Source organism: Acinonyx jubatus, chromosome D1, assembly GCF_027475565.1.
Source record: "Acinonyx jubatus isolate Ajub_Pintada_27869175 chromosome D1, VMU_Ajub_asm_v1.0, whole genome shotgun sequence".
Lineage (NCBI taxonomy): Eukaryota > Metazoa > Chordata > Mammalia > Carnivora > Felidae > Acinonyx > Acinonyx jubatus.
The window spans coordinates 29,049,695-29,073,702 of record NC_069390.1 but is presented as its reverse complement, the minus strand read 5'-3'; the positions used below and the strand labels follow the sequence as shown (position 1 = coordinate 29,073,702).

At 32.6% G+C, this 24,008-nt stretch overlaps 1 protein-coding gene across 6 annotated transcripts in view; it reads left to right on the top strand.

Moving 5' to 3' along the window:
• Positions 1-24,008, top strand: part of ELP4 (elongator acetyltransferase complex subunit 4) — a 243,507-nt gene that overhangs the window by 113,657 nt on the left and 105,842 nt on the right. For all 6 annotated transcript variants that reach the window (XR_008290413.1, XM_053203337.1, XM_015066910.3 and 3 more), the window contains exons 8-9: positions 735-843; positions 4,614-4,720. Coding sequence is in view for 5 of the 6 variants with exons in the window: in XM_053203337.1 (XP_053059312.1) it covers positions 735-843; positions 4,614-4,720 (216 nt within the window). In the remaining variant the exon portion in view is untranslated. The remainder of the gene's footprint in view (positions 1-734; positions 844-4,613; positions 4,721-24,008) is intronic.

Here is a 24,008-nt window from a genome sequence, read left to right as displayed (position 1 = left end):
TAACCATGAAATTCTGGGTGTTTTAGAATGTTTGCTACTTAAAATGTGACTTCTTTTTTACAATATATTATTTAGCAATATTTTTGGTTCATGTCTGGTTGTGTTGGGAAGGAAAAGGTAGGCTACTAGTCTAGTGCTAGTCATCTACCGTCTTTTCTTTGCCTTTATTGTTATCCCAGAGCCAAATAGCAGCATCTGGAAGGAGAGAATAGAAGACTCCAGAGGTGGCCATGTTGCAACCTCTTAGCTAGACCCTTCCGCGTTTCTAAAATGCTACAGAGGACCTCAGCTGTGACAGAGCTGGAACGTGGTCCCACTTGACAGATGATAATTGGACCTTGCCTTACACATTATACCATAATATCTACTGCTTCTGAATCCTGATGTCTATGAGATTTAACAATGGGCAATGGGTAAAGTAATTTGAAATGTAATAGTGTATGAGAATAAAGGTAGGCTTGCCCCTTAAGACAGAAGAAAAATTATTTATATTCTCTACCAAAACTAAGATATGTCTCCTCAGCTCTTCCAAATAGAAAAGCATACCAACATAGGCTGGAATTTTCAATTAAGTGCATACTTTCATCCATTTTCAGCATGTGGTAGCCTTAACTTTTAAGTTACTTCTCTGCATTGATATTTATCTCCTCTATAATTTGTCATTGAGATGGCATAATGGCACTGAATAGATATTATATTTTTAAGCATGAGTGTTTTGTTTTCTTGTTTTGCAGAATAAAGCAATTATCTCCCGTGTTACAAACTTGTCAGATACAGTAGTTGGTCTGGAATCATTTATTGGTTCTGAGAGAGAAACCAACCCATTATATAAGGATTATCATGGTAAGCATTGCCTTTATAATGAGAAGAGAATATCCTGATTGCCTCTAGGGTACCTGAAAGCATTGTATCCAGTCATAATATCTACTGTCAAGTAGCATGAATTTTGTTTTATAATATATCTATTAAATGTTTTCCTGGGGCGCCTGGGTGGCTTAGTCGGTTGGGCGTCCGACTTCGGCTCAGGTTGTGATCTCGCGGTCCGTGAGTTCGAGACCCGCGTTGGGCTCTGTGCTGACAGCTCAGAGTCTGGAGCCTGTTTCAGATTCTGTGTCTCCCTCTCTCTCTGCCCCTCCCCTGTTCATGCTCTGTCTCTCTCTGTCTCAAAAATAAATAAACGTTAAAAACATTAAAAAAAAAATAAATGTTTTCCATTCGTGACCATTCTTTCATGGCAGCTTGTCACCAAACTACATTAAGACTACAGACTATGGGGGCACCTGTGTGACTCAGTTAAGCGTCTGACTTTGGCTCTGGTCATGATCTCATGGTTCATGATTTCAAGCCTTACATCGGGCTCGCTGCTGTCAGCATGGAGCCTGCTTCAGATCCTCTGTTCCCCTCTCTCTCTGCCCTTCCCCCACTTGCATTCTCCTTCTGTCTCTCTCAAAATAAACTTAAAAAAAAAAAAAAAAGACTACAGACTATGGTAACTATTTGAAAGGAGTCAAACCCAAATACTTAGGCATGGCTCAGTTAGATATAAATGTTGTTGTCCCAGTGGCTTAAACTTGTCATGAAATCAGTTGTACTTATTAGCCATGTTTGAAATAAATATCATATTAATTCTAATAATAACAGCTTATATATTGGTTTATGCTTTATAAAGCCTAGCTATATGATAAATAAAATTCATACTGTATTATACTCTATTGTTTTTTTCTTTTCTTTTTTTAATGTTTATTTATTTTTGAAAGAGAGAAAGAGTGCATGAGCAGAGAGGGGCAGAGAGAGAATCCCATGCAGCCTCTGCACTGTTAGCCACCCAGGCACCCCATACTGCATTATATTTTTAAAGTCCTAATCACACTTTCAGAAAGTGAACATCTTTGATTACATTTGGACTTTGCTCATTTTGTTGAGTTAGGAGCAAATTTTATAATATTGCCATGCCCTAGTATAAACACAGGTCAATTAATCAGATTTTTACTTATTTTTTTGAAGTTTCTTTTTCTTTTTTTTTTTTTAAGAGAGAGAGCATATGTGCAAGTGAGCTGGGGAAGAGCAGAGGGAGAGGGAGAGAGAATCCCAAGCAGGCTCCGTGCCTAGCACAGAGCCCAGTGTGGGGTTCAGTCTCACAACCATGAGATCATGACCTGAACTGAAATCAAGAGTCAGATGCTCAATCAACAGAGCCACCTAGGTGCCCCTTATTTGAAGTTTTTAGTAGTGTTTTGGTCATTTGATTAATTTGAGGATTTTTTAAATAAAGGTTCTTAAACAGAGCCGTTGAGATAGGAAAAGTTTAATTGTTTTGCATATCTTAGCTCTAAATTAAATATGGAGTATGGTGAATGATGGATTTTTACCTATTTGTGCTGAACACATATTAATTTTTGCTGTTACTATTGTGGACCTACGGTACTTTCATGGAAACCTTTAAAGACTGAATAGCTTACTTGAAGCCACAAGAAAATTGTATAAGATTGTGATTGCAGGACTATGGCAATTCCTAGAGTCGACAAAAAAAAAAAGATTGTAAGATACTTTATATGATAACTGCCAGTGCTTTGAAGAAGCAACATACAATCTTTAAAAAATAAATAAATAAATAAAATAGCACAATCTAACAATCAAGTATTATCTAAAGGCTAGAAAATATAAGCTATGAACAAAAGCTACACAAAATGATTTGCCTCGTGATTATTAACTTACATAACTTCAAGTAATGCTATATGCCCAGATTAACCCTATACATAATTATTTAATATACTATTGTCACTATTATAGGAAGAAGACTAATTAGTTTAAACTATTTCTTTTTTTTGTTATTGAACTCCAGTTGACATACAACATTGTATTAGTTTGAGGTGTACAAATAATGATGTGATAGATGAAGGTATTGTGAAATGATGGCCACAGTTAAGTTTAATTAACATACATCACCTCACATAGTTTACAGTATTTTTTTCCTAGTGATGAGAACTTTTAAGATCTATTGTCTTAGCTACTTTCAAATGTACAATACAGTATCATTAAGCATAGCCACCATGCTACACATTACATCCCTAAGACTTATTTGTCTTATCATTGAATAAACTATTTTTCATTTTTTATTATGCCTATTTTCTTTTAATACAACCTAAGTTAATTATTACCTTAATAAATTATATCTTAGTATCATTTGTAAGTATTATGACCCAATAAATTTAGTAAAATTATATTTTATATTCCAAGTCAATCATTTTGATTAAAACATTTTGAGAGTGAAAGGCTGTGATTTTTGTGTGTGTGTGTGCTGAAATCTCTGAATTAATAAATGATTAACAGCAGATTCACAAGTGGTTTTGACAAGTAGTATTTCTGTTAATATGAAGGACCTGATAAACTATATTTATTCATTGTGGGAGGCCTCCTGATTTAACAACTAAACAAGTACATACCAAGTTAAAATAAGGAATGTGCTAGTGAAAGTCTGGTGTGCTTATTTCTAAAGTATTTTACTAAATAGCTCTGAGATCTTTTTAATTTGTATCTAAAAGCTGTCTTCTTAACACTTGTAGCATTTTTTTTAAAGTTTAATGAATTAAATCAGATAGTTCAGTGAATTGTTTTTGAAGGGACCATTTAGAAAGTTAAGCATCTGGAGGTTTAACCCTTTTAAGCTAAAACAAATATATACATTACTAAGCATTCAAACATACACAAAACTGTGCACTAGGGAAACAGTTCTTTAAATAAGATGTGTCTAATTTGCTCAGATTTGGATTGCCTTCTTCTCCCATGTTTAGGGATCAATATCTTTGGGATGATGATTTTAAATATAGGCTGAATCAGTCAGAGAGATGCACTGAAGAATCTTGCATGTCTTCATCTGTGGCAAATGACCCCGAGTTTAGTCAGAAACTGCATTAAGCTGCACAAAAGCCATCCAGTGCCCTTGTCAGAAAAAATTAGCAAGTGTTTCTACTGACAAGAGGCCAAAGCTCACGGTTTACCTAGCACTGTTACAAAGCTTATAACAGCTACATAAAGGTCTAACATGCCACAGAAATGAGTGTCTTGGGATGGCATAGGGGTTAATGTTTGATCCTAGAGTGAGCTCTGAAATGTAGTTTTCTTCAATGGTTTGCTCAAGTCATTAATAAGGTACAAAATGAAATACTTTTCACTAGTGCTTCACTGGTTATCAGTAACCCATAAGCCTTGTTTTGCTGGCTGCTTACTGGTGCATTTAATAAAATAAAGATCACTCAGTGGTGCCGTGGGCAGCATGCAAGGTGATAGCCATATTTGCTTACTGTAAATACAAGAGAAAATCACACACAAACCGGCTGTAGTTTTGACAAGTATTAAGATCCCTCTTTACATCTGTACTTCTGTACCAAAGTGCAATTAGTTTTCCTCGCACAAGGATTTCTGTTTATCTTATTCTGCTTGATTACTTGAGTATAATCACACCATTTGCTTCATTGCTCCTGGTAGTAAGCTCCAGTTTTAAAAGGGGAGGATGCTTGTGTGTAAATTTACAGGATTCTGCTCTAAGACTCTTTGATTTATGTATCTAAGACAGTGTTTTTAAATTTTTGTTCTTTTAATTTTCTTTTCACAAGGTTTGATTCATATTCGGCAAATTCCTCGGCTTAATAACTTGATTTATGATGTATCCGATGTCAAAGACTTAGCTTTTAAATTAAAAAGGAAGCTATTCACCATTGAGGTAAGAGAGAATTTTTATATTTTAGTTCATGGTCTTGAGGTTAAATAGTCTATGCGTGTGTGTGTATATATATATGTCTATGTGTACACATATATACATACACACATATATATGTGTGTGTGTGTATATGTATGTATGTATGTATATATTTTTTACTTTAATGAAATTCTTAGAAAGTGTTTCCTGCTAATATTTTTATGTTCTTTTGGTGTAACAAAAAAATGTTAGACTATCTTATTTTTCCTCTTTTAATGGCAAATCATTAGAGTATAGCAAAAATGACTTTGTTTTCAATATTGTTTGAAGTAAGCTCCAAACTTCTATGATAAGTATGGCATGTGTATTTCCAAGGCTTTCAAAACATATTTAATTAAATGTTAATGAGCTGTGCTTATTTGTGTGTGGAATGTGAATGCTACCCACAGTTGTGTATGGCTAAGAAAAGAGGATTCTTACCTATATTCTAAAAGCAGTTTTCTTTACTATTAATGAAATCACCTTTCCACTTTCCATGCTGAACAAAACAAAGTAAAATTTACACCAATGTCTTTATGTAAATTTTCTACAAAACTTAAACTTTTTTTGTGACCTTTATGCAAGCAATACTGACAGAAAGTAGTAGTATGAAAGATTTATTTCACCTTAATCTTGCTAAAGAGCAAATGAACATAGCACTATTAAGCAATTAGAGTTGATGTATTTATTAACGAAATAAATGCTCAGGGAGAGATGGCTTTTGGGTGATGTGATAGTTATCAGTATAGTCCGTGCAATTTTTTTTAACAAAGACATAAAACAGCCAAGAAGCCTTGACAAACCATTTTGTTTAATCTCTTTTCAAATGAAAAGCTCTTAAGCAGGCCACTTGTCTTAACTGCTTGAAACCATAAAAAGAGAGAATTGCCACCAATAAATTAGCATATTTTTAACTTCATCACCAAATGATGGTCAATGTGGCTTGGCACTGCTTTGGTGTTTGGGACTTCACCCTTAAGTGACCACTTTGGCCCTTTTTTGACCCTCTGCCCTCTTTAGCTGGCCACTTGATAAGGTAACTTAATGGTTCTCTCTCTTTTTCTCTTTCCCTTCACATTTGTAAGTAGCACTAACCTATAAATCATTGTAAGGGCCCTATCCAGTGACAAATTAATGTGCCCTCCTCCTAATTAATGGTCATCAATGTCCTTAATTATCTAATCCTATTGAGAGCAGTTAATAGTTAATCAGGCAGCCAGTTCTTCAAGCAGGCCATCTCTGCAGGAGTGTTAGAAGTTTCTCATCTGGGGATGCGCCCTTCAAAAGCCACTTAGAGCCAAGAGCCAAGAGAGTGTAGAAATACTGATTCTTGAGCTAATTTGCTTTAGTTCTCAAAAGAAACCATTGAAATGGAACCCAACACTGTAATTGTTCAAACTTGCTTTCAGTTTTTCTGATAGAATACTGAGAAATTTACCATTATTATTTACCAATATTCAGCAACATTTTGCTGAAAAATTTTAGAGGGATAAAGTTATAGTTAGTGTCACAAGGAAAGCATGCCTCATCATTTTCTTTTAAGTTGAATTTATATTTTTAATGAAAGATGTAAATTGTTTTTTTTTTCCTCCATATGACATCTCTCTTCCAAGATGAGTATTCTGACAACCAGGTCTAAGGTATCAGGTCTATCATCATACAAACTAAGCAAGCAGATTCCCTAGTGAAAATAATATTGTACCTAGAGAAAAATGTAGCACTGTAGTGTGAATCATGTTCTCTCTGTCTCTGTCTCTGTCTCTGTCTCTCCCACTCCCACTCCCTCTCCCTCTCCATCTCTGTCTCACACACACACATATACAACACATACATGAACACACATTTGGTCTTATATTGGGGATGAAGGATAGAACTAGAAGACCTTAATAATGTCAAGTGGAACCTCTCCTTTGATAAATTTAGGTTCCAATAGTGACTACACTTTACCATTGGAGCTGATGTAAGATCTTTTATAAACCACATAGGTTTCTGTTCCACTTCCTCTCTTCTATTCCCAACATTCTAAACCAAGAACAATTAGAATTGATCACCCTGTGGTTTGGAAGCAATATTTGAAAACAAAGCACAAATAGATGGTTGGTTTTTAAAAAGTTAATATTTAATACAGGTGATCAAATCCTTTACCTTTTTGACTTATAACCTAATCAATAAGGTATTTTTATACATAGAAAGGTAGGTAAAACACATTCCAAATAATTTATTTACTTATGCCATAAAATTCAATTTGGTGATTAGAAAAAATATGAATTAAAGAATGAAACAAACCTAATAGATGCATATATAGATATAAGTATAATAGGATAAAATCATGTGGTTCACATAAGATTAAATAATTAAATATAGCATTTTACCTTCTAAAATGCATTCTCAAACAGATAGCAAGTTTTTGGTGATATATTATAGAGATTGGAAGCAAGAGGATTCCTTTATTAAGGGAAAAATTATCTATCAAGTGATATTGTTTTCATATGTACAACAAATGGTTTTTTTAAAACTGCTCTGATACTAAAAAAAATGAATAAAATGTATACTCTACTAGTCTGTAAAGTGTGAGACTATAATACAGCAGGCATTGAATCTGTGTTTTACTTTCAGAAGGGAAGCGTGGTTTAGCAGGTAAAGCAGAAATAAGTTTTCTGATTCCACACAGGTAGATTTCTTACATGTTGGAATTTACTATGGTCACATGGTCTCAAAAGTTGGCATGGTTGAAAACAAGGGGCAAAAGAAATAGGAAAATGCCTATTTTCTATTTTCTATTTTTCTATTTTCTATTTTCTCTTTTAGGGTACCCTTTCTTTGATTTATTAAATGCCCATTTTATATACGAAAACTGATTTTTTTTTTTTGGCCTAACTAACAGCCACCAAGGACCTCCCACAAGCAGAGCAATTTTAGCCAGCAGTCTTAAATTTCTTTGAATGATTTGGAAAAGGCAAAAGAATATTTCTTTCTTCTTAAATGTGTATTATTCAGACTCAAGTGGAAACATTCATCTAATCATAGTAAATTTTTACTAATAGTATTCATCAGCTATGAAGCTCTATAAATTAGCCCCTCTACAAAAACCATAGCAGAATCACATCTATAGTAATGACACTAATATCCTGGCATGCATTCTGGGTAAGCAGAAGAGAAAATTTAAGGTTGATTAAGTATGACTTCAGGTTTAAAACAATAGCTTTCCAATTCTTTGAAAATTCATAATCCTTGTAAACTGTACATAACTCTCTAGCATATTTGATTAACCATGACATATTACTTCTTTCTTGGCCTTACCACATAACCTTTATTCAATCATAGTAAGATTTACTAACCCTTTATTGTATACCAGGACTTCTATTGGCTTATTTGTACTTTCCATATAGTAATTAAACATTTTATAACGAAAGGTTTTACTATGAAACTGTCTTTTTCATCTTCATATCTATCCCAGAATTAAGCACAGAGCTGTATACTTAACAGGTATAAAATCTTTGCTGAAATATATGTATAGAGATAAGTTGTGGCGTTTGAAAAATTGTCCAAATAGTACAGCTATAAATACTATATAAGCTCCATTGATCAAGTGACCTATAAATACTACCTTCTCCATTAAGTTCTGTAAGAAATATAATTTGGGTGCAATAGCTTCACTTCTAAGCTGAAATAACTACTTAGGCTTGTATTTTTTTCAGTTTCTGTAATTTTTGCCTCTCTATTGTTGGGATGATCATTAGCCAGTTTTTTTTTCTTTATATTAGTAATTATGATGTAATTATAATTCCTAAACTAGTAAGATTTGGCCGAATTTGCGATTCATTGTGACTTCATTTTCATTTAATTTAGTGACCTCATAACAGCAGCATTTTTACTTGGATTTAATAATATTTTGCTATTGTGATTTTCTGTAGTTCAGCTTGATCATATTTTAACACATTCTAATAATCTGATTTTCTAACATAAATAGTAATAGCATGTTATCACATTAGTTACAGTCTCTATATTAAAGTTATTACCAACAGAGTTTCTGCTTTGGGAATGGGACAGTTTTCCAGCTATAAGATTCAGTGTTAATTTCAGGTCAGAAAGTATGATTACTGGGTTACACTGAAATATACAAAAGGCATACACCATTCACTACAAATTTTCAAAATAAGGATAAACAATACTTACATAGGCTTTAATTGGTCCAAAAATAGTAATTTTCATAAATAGTATATTTATGTGAGTCTTGCACCCTGCATGAATACTGAGAGCCCAAAAAATTGAAGTAAATTAAGACAGTCTCAAGACTGTCTTTAATTTTTTCCCCAGTTCCAAATACAGGACTCCAATACCTCCCCAGTCATTAAGAACTTTTTCTCACAGAAGAATTGATTAACCAGTGTTTATTAAGTAACAACTATTTTTGATGCACTTACTTAGAAAATTCATTCTTTAAGTATTAACACCAAAATATTAGATGCCATAAGTATAAATTAGTTTTATATAGTATTATAATATATTTAATGTGATTCAGTAGAATTATTTGAAATTTTTACATATTGGAAAAACATAAACTCTTGCAAACTACAAGGATATCAGTCACTTTGACAATGCTGGACAATGTAGAGTTGCATGGTATCTTTGGTCCTGGGTTTCCTTACTTGCCAAATTTTGTATCAATAGGCTTTTCAGTTTTAAATGGGAAATAGAAAGGTGACTGTTCAGTATACCTAGAACTAAAGGGGAGAGATGGTCGACTTATTTGTCAGTTAACAATTATGTCACTAAAATAAAAAATGGAAACATAAATGTCTGCCTCAAGAGCATTAAGTTGTAGCATGATGAGCCATATAGTCCAATACGCCTTTTCTGATAATGATGCCCTCCACAAATATTGAAATGCTCAGTTCCCAGATAGATTGCAGTTAGCAAAAGAAAATCAAAGTGTAACATAGGCCTCTGTTCATATAGACCAAATCACTTATCAAAAGCAAATTCAAATGAGCATTTTTTAACAATGGAAATGTCATTTTCTCCATGTTTACATCTCAATATATTCATTATATTACCATCACTGTATTTACACTTTAATTCCCAAGTAATGTAAACATACAGTATGGTCATATAGATTTCACAGACTCTCAAGAAGTTGGTAATACTGTGCTCTTACATATCTCACATGGCATAGTGAGCCTATCAAAAGTGCATACCACCTTAAGGGGAACACAGTTTTGAGACTGTCTAATCCTATTTCTTCCCACATTGGAATCTTAATTAGAAGAGATAAGGAAAAAAAAAACATCATTTAACTAAATTATTGTCTTGAATCTGTAGCAAAAGGTATAATCCGCAATTGGGCCAATTAGTGAACCCCATAGTTAGCTCTGCTGCAGCGAACAATTTGATTAGATCTGACACCATCCTAGTTCTCACTGTTGTTTTGCCAGGTATGATGGTCAGACTTCAAAGAGCTTGAGGCATCAGCAGGGCAAGGTTTGGAGGCCAGCTTAGGTCCGGTTGTTAATCTCTCTGCTAAAACCACAGCAGCTCTCACACAAAACAAGCTTACACGACACAATCATGCGGTATTAAAAGTTAGGGTTGAGTCATGCCAATTTGCCTTTGATTTTTTGATGATTGACCATAGATGGCTACATGACTAGACACACGCTAAAAGTATACTGACTAGGGAAGTTCCCAAATATTTGAAGTATTTTTTAACTTCCTATATAAACGTTGGGAAAGCTTATCCCCTCTCTGATCAAACTTCCAAAGTGATAGTACTATATCAGGGGGAAAATGAATACCTCTTACAGGCAGCCTGACTACCAAACTTTTCACTTACCACTTCATAAAAATTAGTGTTTACGTTAATAATTCCTTAAGGAGAGTGTAAAAGGAAATTGTTTCTAAGTGGCAAGCTTTTTAAAAATCTATTAAGCACATTGAAAGAAAACATTTTTTCCTGAGTCATTTATGTTCACTGACAATTTTTCTGAAGTTTCTTTATAATTATTTTCCACTTAAATGTTGAGTAAAGTGCCCTTCCAGTATGTGATTGCATAAGTGTTCTTTTCTCTGCATTCTGATTTGTTGGAATATTGCAGTAATAGTGACATGTTTCCATTCTGAGAAAAGCCTAAGGCTGCTTTAGTATTATTCCGAATGATTGAAGCTGCCATCTTGCTGACTTTCCCTTAGGCAGCATAAGGCCTGTTTGCTTTTGTGTTCATTTCACATGCTTCCTGTGACTTGGGCTGGCAGAACATCATTGCTTCATTTGGCAAGGAAGAGTAAATTCATGTTTAGCTATTACGTGTCTTAAAGTTTCTGTATGGTCATCAGCAACTGAAATATTATATTTATACTTTGTTACATTAAGTGAATCCTGTTTCTTTGAGAAGTATTTTTAAATTAATCTTATGACACCTTGACTGTGAATAATTTTTTTGTACAAATGGTCATTTTATAAATTGAACTTGGAGTCTAATATTTCACATTGCACTTATTTTTCTAACAATTCTACTACATTTTAGTCAGGAAATATAATTAGCAAGACTGTGGCACAAAGCAAAAGTCTAATGTTTAGAATCTTGCCAAATAGTCTTCAGCCCATGAATCTGTTAAAGATCCTGTGGTATCCATAGTATAGTAATCTCACAGTTGAGACCAGGATAGTACAGATTCAGCATCGTCTAAGGATGAAAAGAGAGGAAAAAATTGCTTCTTTCCTAAATTTTGCAGATACAGACATTTATTTATGTATTGTAATGCTTTAAGGATTTTCTTCAAGCATTTGTAGAAGTGGTATAGCAGAACTCACCCAGTTAATATGGTACTCCCTAAAACATTTTCTCCCACGATGTGCTGTTCATGGTGTCTAAGGAAAATAGAAACACAGGAAACAGAAAATGATGACAAATCATGGCTGTCCCATTTCATCAGCTAGACGGTAAGAACATATATTTTACCAATATAACCTCCAAGGTGCCTGGAAGAGTAATAACAGATAATAGAGCTTAATAAATACGGTATTTATGAGCTTTGTGATTATTGTAGGTAGCTTTGGGAATAATTTTATACCCAAAACATCTTTAGTCCTTCCTCAATGTCTTTGCCACCAAAAGTCCAGAATGTTCATCCCTCCATATGTTCGTGGCTTTTTCTTGTCATTGGATTGCAGATTAAAGATCTGAATCTCCTTAGGGAGGTCTTCCCTCACTGGCCCATCTGAAGTATTCACTCAGTTATCTACTGTCCTGTACCCTATTTTAATTCTCAATGTAACATGTATTACTATAGTTGATTATCAGTTAATTTGTTCTTTTTCAACTACTCAGCTTTATTTGCTGTAAGCTTCACAAGATTAGGGACATCGTTTTTTTCTGTGGCTAAATCCTGAGTACATACAGTAGGTGTTCCATAAATATTTGTTAAATTGTTAAAGTACTATTTTTAAAGTAACTCATGTCTACCACAGTGTATTTTAAAACATATATTTGGGGAGTGCCTGGGTGGCTTCATCGGTTAAGCGTCAGAGTCTTGATTCGGTTCCGGTCTTGATCTCACAGTTCATGATATCAAGACCCACATCAGGCTCTGCACTGACAGCACTGAGCCTGCTTGGGATTCTCTTTCTCCCTCTATGCCCCTCCCTTGCTTGCTATCTCTTTCTAAAGATAAATAAACTTTAAAAGACACAATGGGTATCTCATTTGTTCTGGGCATTGTGTTCAGTGCTTTCACATACACTACCATATTTAATCTTATTTGATACTCACAGGAACTCTTGCTATAGGCATTATTACATACATTTTTTTATTGTTTATTTATTTTTGAGAAAAAGCTCAAGTGGGAGAGGGGCAGACAGAGAGAGGGACAGAGGATCTGAAGTGGGGTCTGTGCTGACAGCAGAGAGCCTGATGGAGGGCTTGAACACACCAACTGTGAGATCATGACCTAAGCCGAAGTCAGATGCTTAACCAACTGAGCCACCCAGATGCCCCAACACACATTTTAATGTGAGGAAATATAAGGAGTTAGGTAACCTTCCCAAAGTCATAGAGCTAGGATTAAATCCAGAACTTATAACTCCATGTACAGAATTACACTGGAAAGTTAACATGTTCAGGAGCTCTGTTAATTATTATTGATTTAAAAATAAAAAGTTTTATTGAGTGTTTAACAGCTTGGGACTATTGCAAGTGCTTTATAGCCATTACCTCAGAGATCTCACAACTACTGATACCATTATTACCTACATTTTACAAGTGAGGAAATTTAAGGTTCAAAGAGATCAAGTAACCTAACCTATCCAAAGTCAGAGTTAATAACTGAAAGAAATAACACTGATTCTAAAGCCTGGCCTCCTAAACACCGACTACTCACCACACCACAAGATGTACTCTCACATCTCATCGTGCATGAGCCAGAAAGCCTCTGCCCGGAGACATAAAAAAGAACAAACTTCAAAAATACACACACACGCATTGATATATAATCTGTTAAAATTCAAGTCAAAAATTCTTGTGTTCCTAGTAAGCATATCTACTCTATTTTTATTATAAATACCTTATAAAATTCAGATTGGATTAATCATAGCTTCTCCCTTATATAACATTAGGATTGTGAGAGTGTTCTTTCCTTATTTTTTTACTGACTTCTTGTATTTGGTAGGTATGGTTTTTTAATAAAAAATTAATTTGCAAAAGACATAAAGCCATTCCCTAAAACGCTAACCACTTCTGTAGGATTTCTAGATCTTAGGTGAGGAAAGTATTCCATACAAAGAAACGTGGCTCCCTTGTTTCAGTCCACTATTTTGATATGGTTCAAAAGTATCCCAAATTTAATTATAATAAAATAGTATAATTAAGTTCACTTAAGTTCTACAATCAGATATTTTTGCAAATATTAACTTGCTCATAGTTGCCATGTTGTTATAGCTTATATTTTTAATTATTTTACGTATGTTATCTTTGAAGCCTCAAAAATTATTTGTGAGACAATTAAATTATATACAACTTACAAGGTAGTAAGGTACCAAATTCAGTTTTTCAAATTTCTAGTTTTTGCCTCCTTTTGATTTATCATAGCTGATTCTAATAAAGGTTTGATACATTCTTATTGATACCTACTTCTTTTTCTGTTGCATATGTTTTATTTATTGGAAGTCCTTTGAATACCACCTTTAAGTAAAATTAGCAGTAAATCTTATGATTGTGAATTTTTTTTATTTATCAATTTTACTGACAAGATTTCCTACAGTTTAATAGAAGAAATTGTGTTCCTCATTAAGGAAAGATGAGATTACATATAAGTTATTAGTTTTTAAAAGGTAGAACATGGGGGACCATAATAAATAATTAAGAGAAACTAGGGTGGAATGGAAATGCCTTTCCCCAAAAATCTAGTAAAGCAGTCCTCTTATTTAAGTGGAAATTAAAGTTTCATCAGAGTTATTACTGTCACAACTCCATGCCACAGTGGACATTTCATAGAGCAGCCAGTTCAGGTTCTTTGTATCCAGTACAGTTCTCGTAAAGTTCCCTGAACTGTTGTGTCAGGTGCCGTCAAGTCAACCCGCCATTGTTGTAGATAATCAGACTAAATCATTTTGTCATGAGCCTTCCAGAAATAAGAAACTTAATATGAATGGCTCAATGAAATGGAGTATTTGGTTTCAATATTTTGTAAGACTGTCAAAAATATATTGCACTCCTTCAGAAATTTCTGAGTAAATCAATTGAAATATCTAACCCTATACGTTATTGCAATTTTGTTTTAAGTGTCATTACTCAACATAAATAACTTCTGGAAGGTATTTGAGTATTTGGCTCTGCTTTCTTGGATATATGATTCTTCCCTAAACATTTCAAAGCTGTAAAATTTCCAGGTATATAATTATTTAGTAGAAAGAGGGAAGAGGTGTCTTGTACTAAAATTAAAATTTCCTGTTATAAAAATGAAACTAGTAACAAGTTTGAAATAACTGTTTTTGTTTCCAAAGGCTATTTATTAAAAACAAGGTTGTATTTGACTACATTTGTAATAACTTAATGAATTGTTTATGGAAGTTCTAAATATTTAATTCTTACATGATTGGAAAAGCAGCTTATCTTTCTCATCAACAGTCATCTAAAAGGCATTATTATGGTGTAGACTTAGATAAATGCCTCAAGCTTTTTTTATGTATATATTTTGACGGGAAGAGGGGTTGTGATATTTCTGCTCAAGAACCTTAGAAGTGTTTTACCAACTTATACTGTAGCTATGGTGTGGCATTGAAAACCCTTGTAACAAAAAGCCTCTTGGTGCAATTAAAGGTCACTTGTACATATTGTAACAGGCTACTCATTTACAAGATCTTTGTTAAGGGTCAGTGCTGTAGCATGAAATGGATTGCCCTTGTTGAGCCTGTAAATAAATGGGTCAACTTATCTTGTATTCAGTGGACAAAGAGAAAAGCTAGCACAATACTAGTTTATTAATATTTTTACAAACAAATTGCTAAAATGTTGGGCAAAACCAAATGCACTAGTACTATATTCTTGACATAATTATAGAAAATTATTAGAATATATAGCTACAGTTTTTAAGGAAAACCGCTCATACACACACACACACACACACACACACACACGCATACAGACCCCACTTAAATATATGGATCACGTCCAGATATAGAAAAATAGCACAATGGTAGCCTTTAAATGTTCTTTACCATAAAACTAGCATGTTTCAACATAGCTAAGATGTATATACTCCATTTTTTCTGTATTGAAGTTCAGAATTTGTAAGGGATAAGTATGAAAAGTAATCAAACTGGACAGTGATTTATTTTCATTATTTTTCATAGCCTTTCCAATGCTTTGAGAGAAACAAATGGTGGTGCAGATAAAGTATTAGTAATCATCTGTACTGAATGAATTCACTCACTTGATTTTTCAATAAATTAAAACTTTAGGATGAAAATAAAACTAATGATGAAAAGAAAATATTTTGTACCTTCTAGTAATTTTTACACATTTAGATTTTATGTTATATGTAAACACACATACATATACATATACATGAGGTATAAGTCATTTTTTGTTGTCAAAATCAAATTGTTAAAAGTATACTAATGAAATAAATTTATACTGCACTTTCTAGAATCCTTCCATGTGAAATTGACCTTTTAGATACATGGCTCTACACCCCTAATACATGGCTCTACACCCCTAAGCACAGTGAAACATCATGATCATACTTAAGCATCTGTTGTAAAATATTGAAGCTTTGGGAAAATGTGGTTCACTTAGAGGTATAAATGCTTTAAACTTACCTCTGTTTTACTTATCATCATATCCCCTCTTACTAGTTCAGTGCCTGATCACGTGGATACTCAAAAATAGTGAATGAATGAATGAACAAATGAATGTCCTCTTGATAGTGCCCAAAACATATTAGAGAGTGTGACTATGAAATCTCACCATTTCAGACTATATGGAGTAGTCTGATAATGCTAATACAGTTTTCATTAATAGTTAATATACTTCTAAGGTTTTGCATAAGTAAAATAACCTTCAAAAAATATCAGCTGATCCATTGGCAACAACATGGATGAACGGATAAGAGATTATGTTAGGTGAAGTAAGTCAGACAAAGTCAAATACTGTATGATTTCGCTTATGTGGAATCTAACAAACAACAAGTGAATAAACAAAACAAAATATAAACAGACTCATAGAAACAAGAAATAAACTTTGGGTTATCAGAAAAGGGAGGATTGGGGGAGGCAGGAGAAATAGGTGAAGGGGATTAAGAAGTACAGACTTCCAGTTATAAACTAAATAAGTCATGCAGATGTAGTGTACCGCATAGAAACATAGTCACTAATATATCAACTTTGTATGATGACAGATGGTAACTAGACTTATGGGGCTTATTTCATAATGTATAAAAATATTGAATCACTATGATGTACACCTGAAACTAATAAAATATTGTATGTCAATCATACTTCAATAAAAACTTATTTCAAAATCAGCTAATAGTATAATGAACCATTATTGCTGAAATAAAGTTGAGTGGTACTCTTCAAAAATATCAGATAGGAAATTAGGAAATATGTAATTTTTAGTTACCAAAAAGTGATTGGTGTTCCATATGATTCATTATTTCCTTATTTTCATTTTATTGCCATTTGAAAATTGTTTTGAATGCTTCATCTTAAAAGATTTTATAATAAATTGTCTAAATTTGTAAAAGCCTTCCAGAGCTGACAGAAGTCAGTTCTGATTGTTGGGTTTAAAATACCTATACCTTCTAACCCCCTTTGACCCAGTAATTGCCTGTTAACATGCCTGATATTCTCAGGCCAGTAAAGTGGATTTTATTGCCTATATGTTTTTCTGGCTTTTAGCAGAAAGATATTACAAAAGATTTGTGAGACTTAGGAATTAGGCATGAAATAATTATGTGCAATGGAATTTCAATACAAGATTTTGGTTAAATTCAGATTTAAATACATATTAGTAATAAAGCAACTAATATCACTTCCATAATAACAGAAATCATCAGAACTATCATTATTGAAAAATCATCCCGCTGACCTCTTTGTGCACATGGAGCTGACAAGTCCCAATCTAATTCTTTAGTTTGGCTTCTTAAGAATTTCCTCCTGGGAAACATTCTGGCCCAGATAGAAATTTAAGGACAATTATATTCAGAAGAAAAGCTTTATAGTGCATAATTTATAAATGAATGCATTTCCTTCATGGGTCCCATTGACTTAATGTGTTATTTAGTCAAGAAATAGAAAGATATTTTGAAAATGTGATCTACTCTTCATAGTGCCATAAATATGAGCCATTTGCTTTAGCACTCAGATATTATAACATTGCCATCATTTTATTGGAAGGATTCTTACAGTTTGGTTCATGTAAAATTAGACAAGTAAAAGACAATATTAAACCAACTTTGCCCTTGATGCTTTAAAGCATGAGGTTCATAAACTATGACCTGTGGGCCAAAATCACCCTCACCATTTTTAAAAATAAAATTTTATTGGAACACAGCCAGGCCTATTTGTTTATGAATTGTCTATGGCTGCTTTCATGCTACATCACTAAGCTGACATCTTATGGCATGCAAAGCCAAAAATATTTACTATCTGGTCATTTACACAGAAAGTTGGCTATAAATAGGAGCCACTATTTTAGAAGACTACATACTTTAAAGAAAATTTACTGAAGGAATTGTCAGTTAGAGGACATGATTAATAATGTTAAAATTAAGCTTTATCTGAGTAATAATAAATTCATATAATCACCTGATGTTTAGTTTGCACATTTTGAATTAATAATGCAGGTATGTCTCTTTAAGAAAATACCTAGATTTCTTAAAATGCTAAAATCAGAAGGGAGCTTAAAGTACTTCAAAGCCAGCTTCTTATTGTATGCACATATTTTCTCACCCAGCCTCTCTTCATGGGGAACCCACTTTCTTAGACTCACCCCATTTTACTCTCTACCAACTACAGTTGTTAGAAAATTCTTTCAGATGCTAAAGCAACTTCCCACCCATTAGTACTAATTCAGCTTTCTGAAGCCATACATTAATTGCTATTTTCTAGATAATATAACTGGATTCCTAATAAACACCTAATATATGAGGAACAATTATAATTTATGTGTATATCTTATTTTTCCCTAGATTTTTTATTTCTTTTATAAAACACAAAACTAACCATTTTATGCTATTTATTATACACTTAATTTAGAATCTTAATCATGAAGCCCATATAATTTTTAGAATATCCTAAAAAGGAACCTCTTCTCTTTTTCTTTAAAATAAAGCATTAATTAGAAATATGAAAGTAAGTCTTGAATTCTCAAGTAAAAAAGGCTTCATGAAGTACAGGTCCATACCTGTAATATTTTTAAATATTAAAAGTCAGTATTTTTGTTTTTAGCATGTTTGAACTCACAAATGAGCTTCAGATGATTAAAAGTGAGAAAGTCATCACTGAATATGATTTTTCACGTTTATTGTAACCTATTTAAGATATTTTACCAGAGATAAGTTAATCAGAATGTAATATTAAACTTTTGATGACTAAGAAGCATAAGGATATATTTCTAACAGGTTTTGATTTTATCAGCAGAAGTATACCAAAGAAAGATTAGCTGCTAATTATCCACACTATCTAGCATGTGTAATTGATAGCCAAATTAAAACAGAAGGTTTAAGCGGCCACTCTGGATCAAGAAGTCTTGCTTATTTTTTACTTTTTTTTTTTTTTTTTTTTTTTTTTTTTTTTTTTTTTTACTGCAGGAATTTCTTAGGTAAGGAAATAAGACCATATTAAAGTTTCAAATATAAATATATTATTACAAGTAATTTGGGGGCTGGTCAGATTACTTTTAAGCTATAGGAGACTTGAGTTGCCATTTTAGTTAGAAAATTTAAACATGTGAGGACAGCGTTAATCAAAATTAACTTTTACGTAATGCATATTATTATTTTTTAAATAGTTATATGAAGATTAAGCCTTTGGCATTTGCAAGTTGTTTTAAAATTAGATAAAACCAATTCTTTTCAAAGGTGTTTATAATGTAGAATAGAAAAGAAGATGGCATGAAACCACACAAAAAGGACTCAACTTAGTGTTTTCAGCCTAATAAAAATGTTGTAAAAATACTTGTAAGCTTGAAAATCACACTAGCTATTCTTGTTTCAAATTCTGTTTAATATATTGTTCTGTATGATTTTATAATAAACAGATTACTCCTTGAACAGGAATTAAGAATAAAGCTGCCAGGAAGGGGTTTTGTTGTCAGAGTAGTTCCCGCCTCATGTTTTGTAAGAGATTTCATGGTCCCATTGTAAAGAGTAGATGATTTAAAACGTGTTCCCAAGATAAACTTTCCCATTGTCATTAATGAGGATGGATAATACTGAGTGACAAGTGCATTAGGAATGACACAGAAAGAGCTGTTAGATTTGTCAGAGCATATCACTTCAGGCAGTGACACTTGAGGACATTCTTTTTGTGGATATTCAGTTGGGTGGGGGGTTGATTTAAAGATACCAAAGTTTGTGTTTGCTAATAGAATGATGTATTTTACAATTTATAAATATATATTTTCCAGTGTTTAGAAAATATTTGGAAGGTTCTTTAGATTAAGTTCCTCCACATAATAAGTTTATACCCTTACTATATCCTGATTTCTTTCTTAAAAAGTCATCAAATTATGTAACATTTAAATGTTAATATATTTCCACAAAAGTGATTTTTCTTTTAAAAAGTCTTCTTGGAATATTCAACTGAAGGGAAGAGAGTAAAAATTACATAAATTTGTAAGAAGTATCTTAATCCTGTGTATAAGAGAGGACTCTTTATTCTGCATCACGATGAGAATAAAGATTTTGAAATAAGATAATACATGTAATTTATATTGTCTTTCTAAAAATATATTACTTTAGAGGAACATGTTTTAAATATTAATGAACAATTAATAATGTATGAGCTTCCTGGTTTATAAAGTGTTTCCAAACTATAATATGCCTCTCGATTTCGATTTTGAACATGCAATTGGTCACTTTTTCGCCTTGATTCATCTTTCGTGCTGCCAACCAAATTTTGTCTCTGTATACCTTTTTGACACTAATAATGACTGAGTCTCTGTTCATTTGAGTTCAAGATTTCCCAAGCGGCAGTTTGGGACTAGGATAAACTATCTATCATGATTGCATACCACTAATCTGTCTCAACCAAACCACCCTATGACTGAAATTATATTTGACAGTTCACCTCTTCTTGATGAGCCTGAGGTGAACATAGCTATGGACCATCCCTGGGAGGACATGGCAGCTAGTCCATATGCTAGAAAAGGTCCTTTTATTTGTGAAACAAGACTTAAACTATGCCTGTAACAGAAGGGTGATATTTCATTTTCTCTCTCTAATTTTTCCAATTTTCATTAGGAGAGCTTTTATGCTACAAAAATGTTTTTACCCAAAAATGTTTGGGAGACATTTTCTGCTGTTATAAGTACTACCTAGAGGTTAGCTTCATTGTTGTTAAGAAATCATAGTCCTTTTAAAAAATATTTGTGCTTTCTAAAATGTTCTCTTATCTATATACCACAATTGTTGAAAATCAAATATTTTCTATTAGTATTTTGACTCTTACCAGAATTTACCAGTTCTTGAACCATCTCAGTAAATTTTTATATTACAAAAAAGTGTTTTTTAAGAAGGGTTTAATTATCTCATTTTAACATAAGAATATTTTTCAAAATAAATTTGAAGTTTATTTTAAAGATTAAAATTTATTTTGAAGATTTATTTGGAACAATAAATTGAACACTGTAACAGGAAATACTTTAATTTTTTTATAAAGATTCCTTATGTAGACTTTAAGATAAACCTACTGCTTTATATTCTTTCGTGAAACTTCTTCCTTTGGAATCAGAAATTATCAAATATTTTGAGATAATGGACAAGGAGATGTTAAAGCACTTACTATTAACATCTTGGAGAAATGAGAAATCTGAAGTAATTTTCAAGAATGTATATAGAGGGTTTAATCATAAGGGTAATTTTAACAACCAACATGGAGAACCAAGTGAATGTGAGATTTAACTTGTAAAAGAAAAGATTGAGGTTGTTTAAACAAAGGCACTTGGATATTAAAGTGGTTTTTCAAAGACCACATTTAGGAGCTTGTTATAAAATGGTATCTTTTTAACCTGTCCTGGATTCTTGAAATGTGATTCTATTTAAAGATATTCAAATGGCATGAAAAGTTTGGCTCATGTTAGCTCATCAGAGCAATCACTTAACAAGTGTATTACTAATTGTCCTTTAGTTTTAATTAAAGTTTATTATAACCTTGGAAGGATTCCTTTTAATAAGGGCAATATTTTCTCTAATTTCTTCTCATTTCAATAATTTATCTAATACAGTCTACACAGAGCCTTTCTAAAGTAACTAATGTCAACCATCAACTTTATTCGGAAATTTTTTTTAGTTTTTTTTAATGTGTACTTATTTTTGAGAGAGAGAGAGCGTGAGCAGGTGAGGGGCAGAGAGAGAGGGATACACAGAATCTGAAGCAGGATCCAGGCTCTGAGCTGTCAGCACAGAGCCTGACTCAGGGATCGAACTCACAAACCATGAGATCACGACCTGAGCCAAAGTCAGAAGCTTAACCCATTGAGCCACCCAGGCGCCCCTATTTGGAAATTTATGCCAATTAATTTCCTAGTATCACAGAGATAATTATTTAGTCAATATAGTAAGTGAAACAATCATATCTTTAATGCAATATAAATAAATTTTAACAAATTTAATCTTCTTTAATTTCTATTATTTTCTACATTATTTTTATTTCAACTAATATAATGGTTACCAGTGAGCCACGTAAGATTTTGGTAACACCCAGAATAAGTATCCTGAAAAAAGTATCAAAATAAACTATATATTTCCACATTTTTAATTTCAACTATATAATTTTTACTAGTGAGCTGCATAATATACTTTAATGATGTATTTCTGAAGAAAAGGAAGCACTATCAAAGTAAATTAGTAAACTATATATTTTTTATTTCAAAGCAGTAAAATGAAAAAAGTCTAACTTATACACTAATTCTAATGGTAGGCAGCTTTAATTTTATGCTAAATTTTAACTTAGGCAGTAAAAGCTGTGATCCATTCATCTTATCATACTCAGTTACTCCTCCCATCTAATTATATGATCATTAAATGTACTTTTTTATTATAGGATGCATCTGCATATTTTTTTTAAATAAAATTACTTCCATTTTTCCCACAAGCATCTATTTTCTAATCAGAAGAGTTGATACTACATTGCTTTGCAGTAAATATTCAAAAATGTAAAAATGGTAATTATTGAATAGTTATGATCTGAAAATGTAATTGCTTCATTTGGAAAGCAGAATGGTTATTTTAAATTTAGAAAATAAGTGGATTAAAATGATGTTTTGTGTAATATTTAAATAATTATGCTTTTTGTTTTGAGTTTTAATATAACCTTTCTTTAATATTTTAAAAAATATACTTATATGCCTAAGCATAGTACACCATGAATTTTATGAAAAATATGACAAAAGAAAGTAAAATGGTCATTCCTTTGGGTAAATGTTACATAAAATTATCATGAGAAAAGTCTTAACACCATCAAATAAGACAAAATTATTGTGCCTTCAGACTGTTTTTAATAAAATGATTGGCCACATTCAAGTCACTTTTTTGTATCAAGAAGGAATAATTCTTTCCCACTAAAATAATTCATTCCCTCATCTTTGCTTTAAAAGTTGGGATGAAATTTACTTTGGTACCGTGTGTGTGTGTGTGTGTGTGTGTGTGTGTGTGTGTGTGTGTGTGTTTAAGAGTCCCATAGAGAGAAGTATAAATTCTGTCAGATTTTTTAACATCTTGACCTACAATGAAATGTTTGTTATTTCACTATAATGTAAATGCTGAGTCAACTGAAGTTTCAAGGACTAATTATGTAAGAACCAGATTAACCATAGATTTTTGTTCATCCATTCAGTAAATATTTACAGAGGTACTTTTAGGTGAACCTTTAATCTAGTTCAGTGCCCTTTATCAAAATACATATCCTTAGATCTGGCCTTTGGCAACCTCTTTAGCCTATCTCTTACCTGAACTCCAAGTTGCAGCCTGACTCATGGACCTGCAATCCCCATGGTGGCCCATTTTATCACTTCCAGGTCTTTTGTAAATGCCAAAAATATTCTCCCTTTTCTTCCAAGTATTCTTGCCAGATCAATCTCATTCTTCCTTTAGTTAGATGTCACTTCCTCTAAAATGTCTATTCTGATTCTCCAAGACCAGGTTAGGTAGCCTACCCCTGTACTCCCAGAGTACCTTGTAAATGATCTCTATTTTAGCACTTATGAACATTATTTTAACTTTTTGTTTCCTTGATGTTTCTATCTACTCTACTGTAAGCTGGTAGCAGAGATTGTGTTATGTTCTTGTTTACCAATGCATCCACAGCACCTAACACAGGATCTAGCACACAATAGGTGTTTAGTAAATATTTGTTGAATGAAAAACTAATAATATGTGAAAAATATTACATCTGTAAATATAATATGTCTGCTACATATATCTGCTAAATATCTAACTACATCTCTTTCTTTTAATTGTCATAAAAACACTTAACATGAGATCTACCCTCTTAATCAGTTTTTAAGTGTACCATACATTATTGTTGGCTGTAGGTACAATATTGTACCCTGACTAC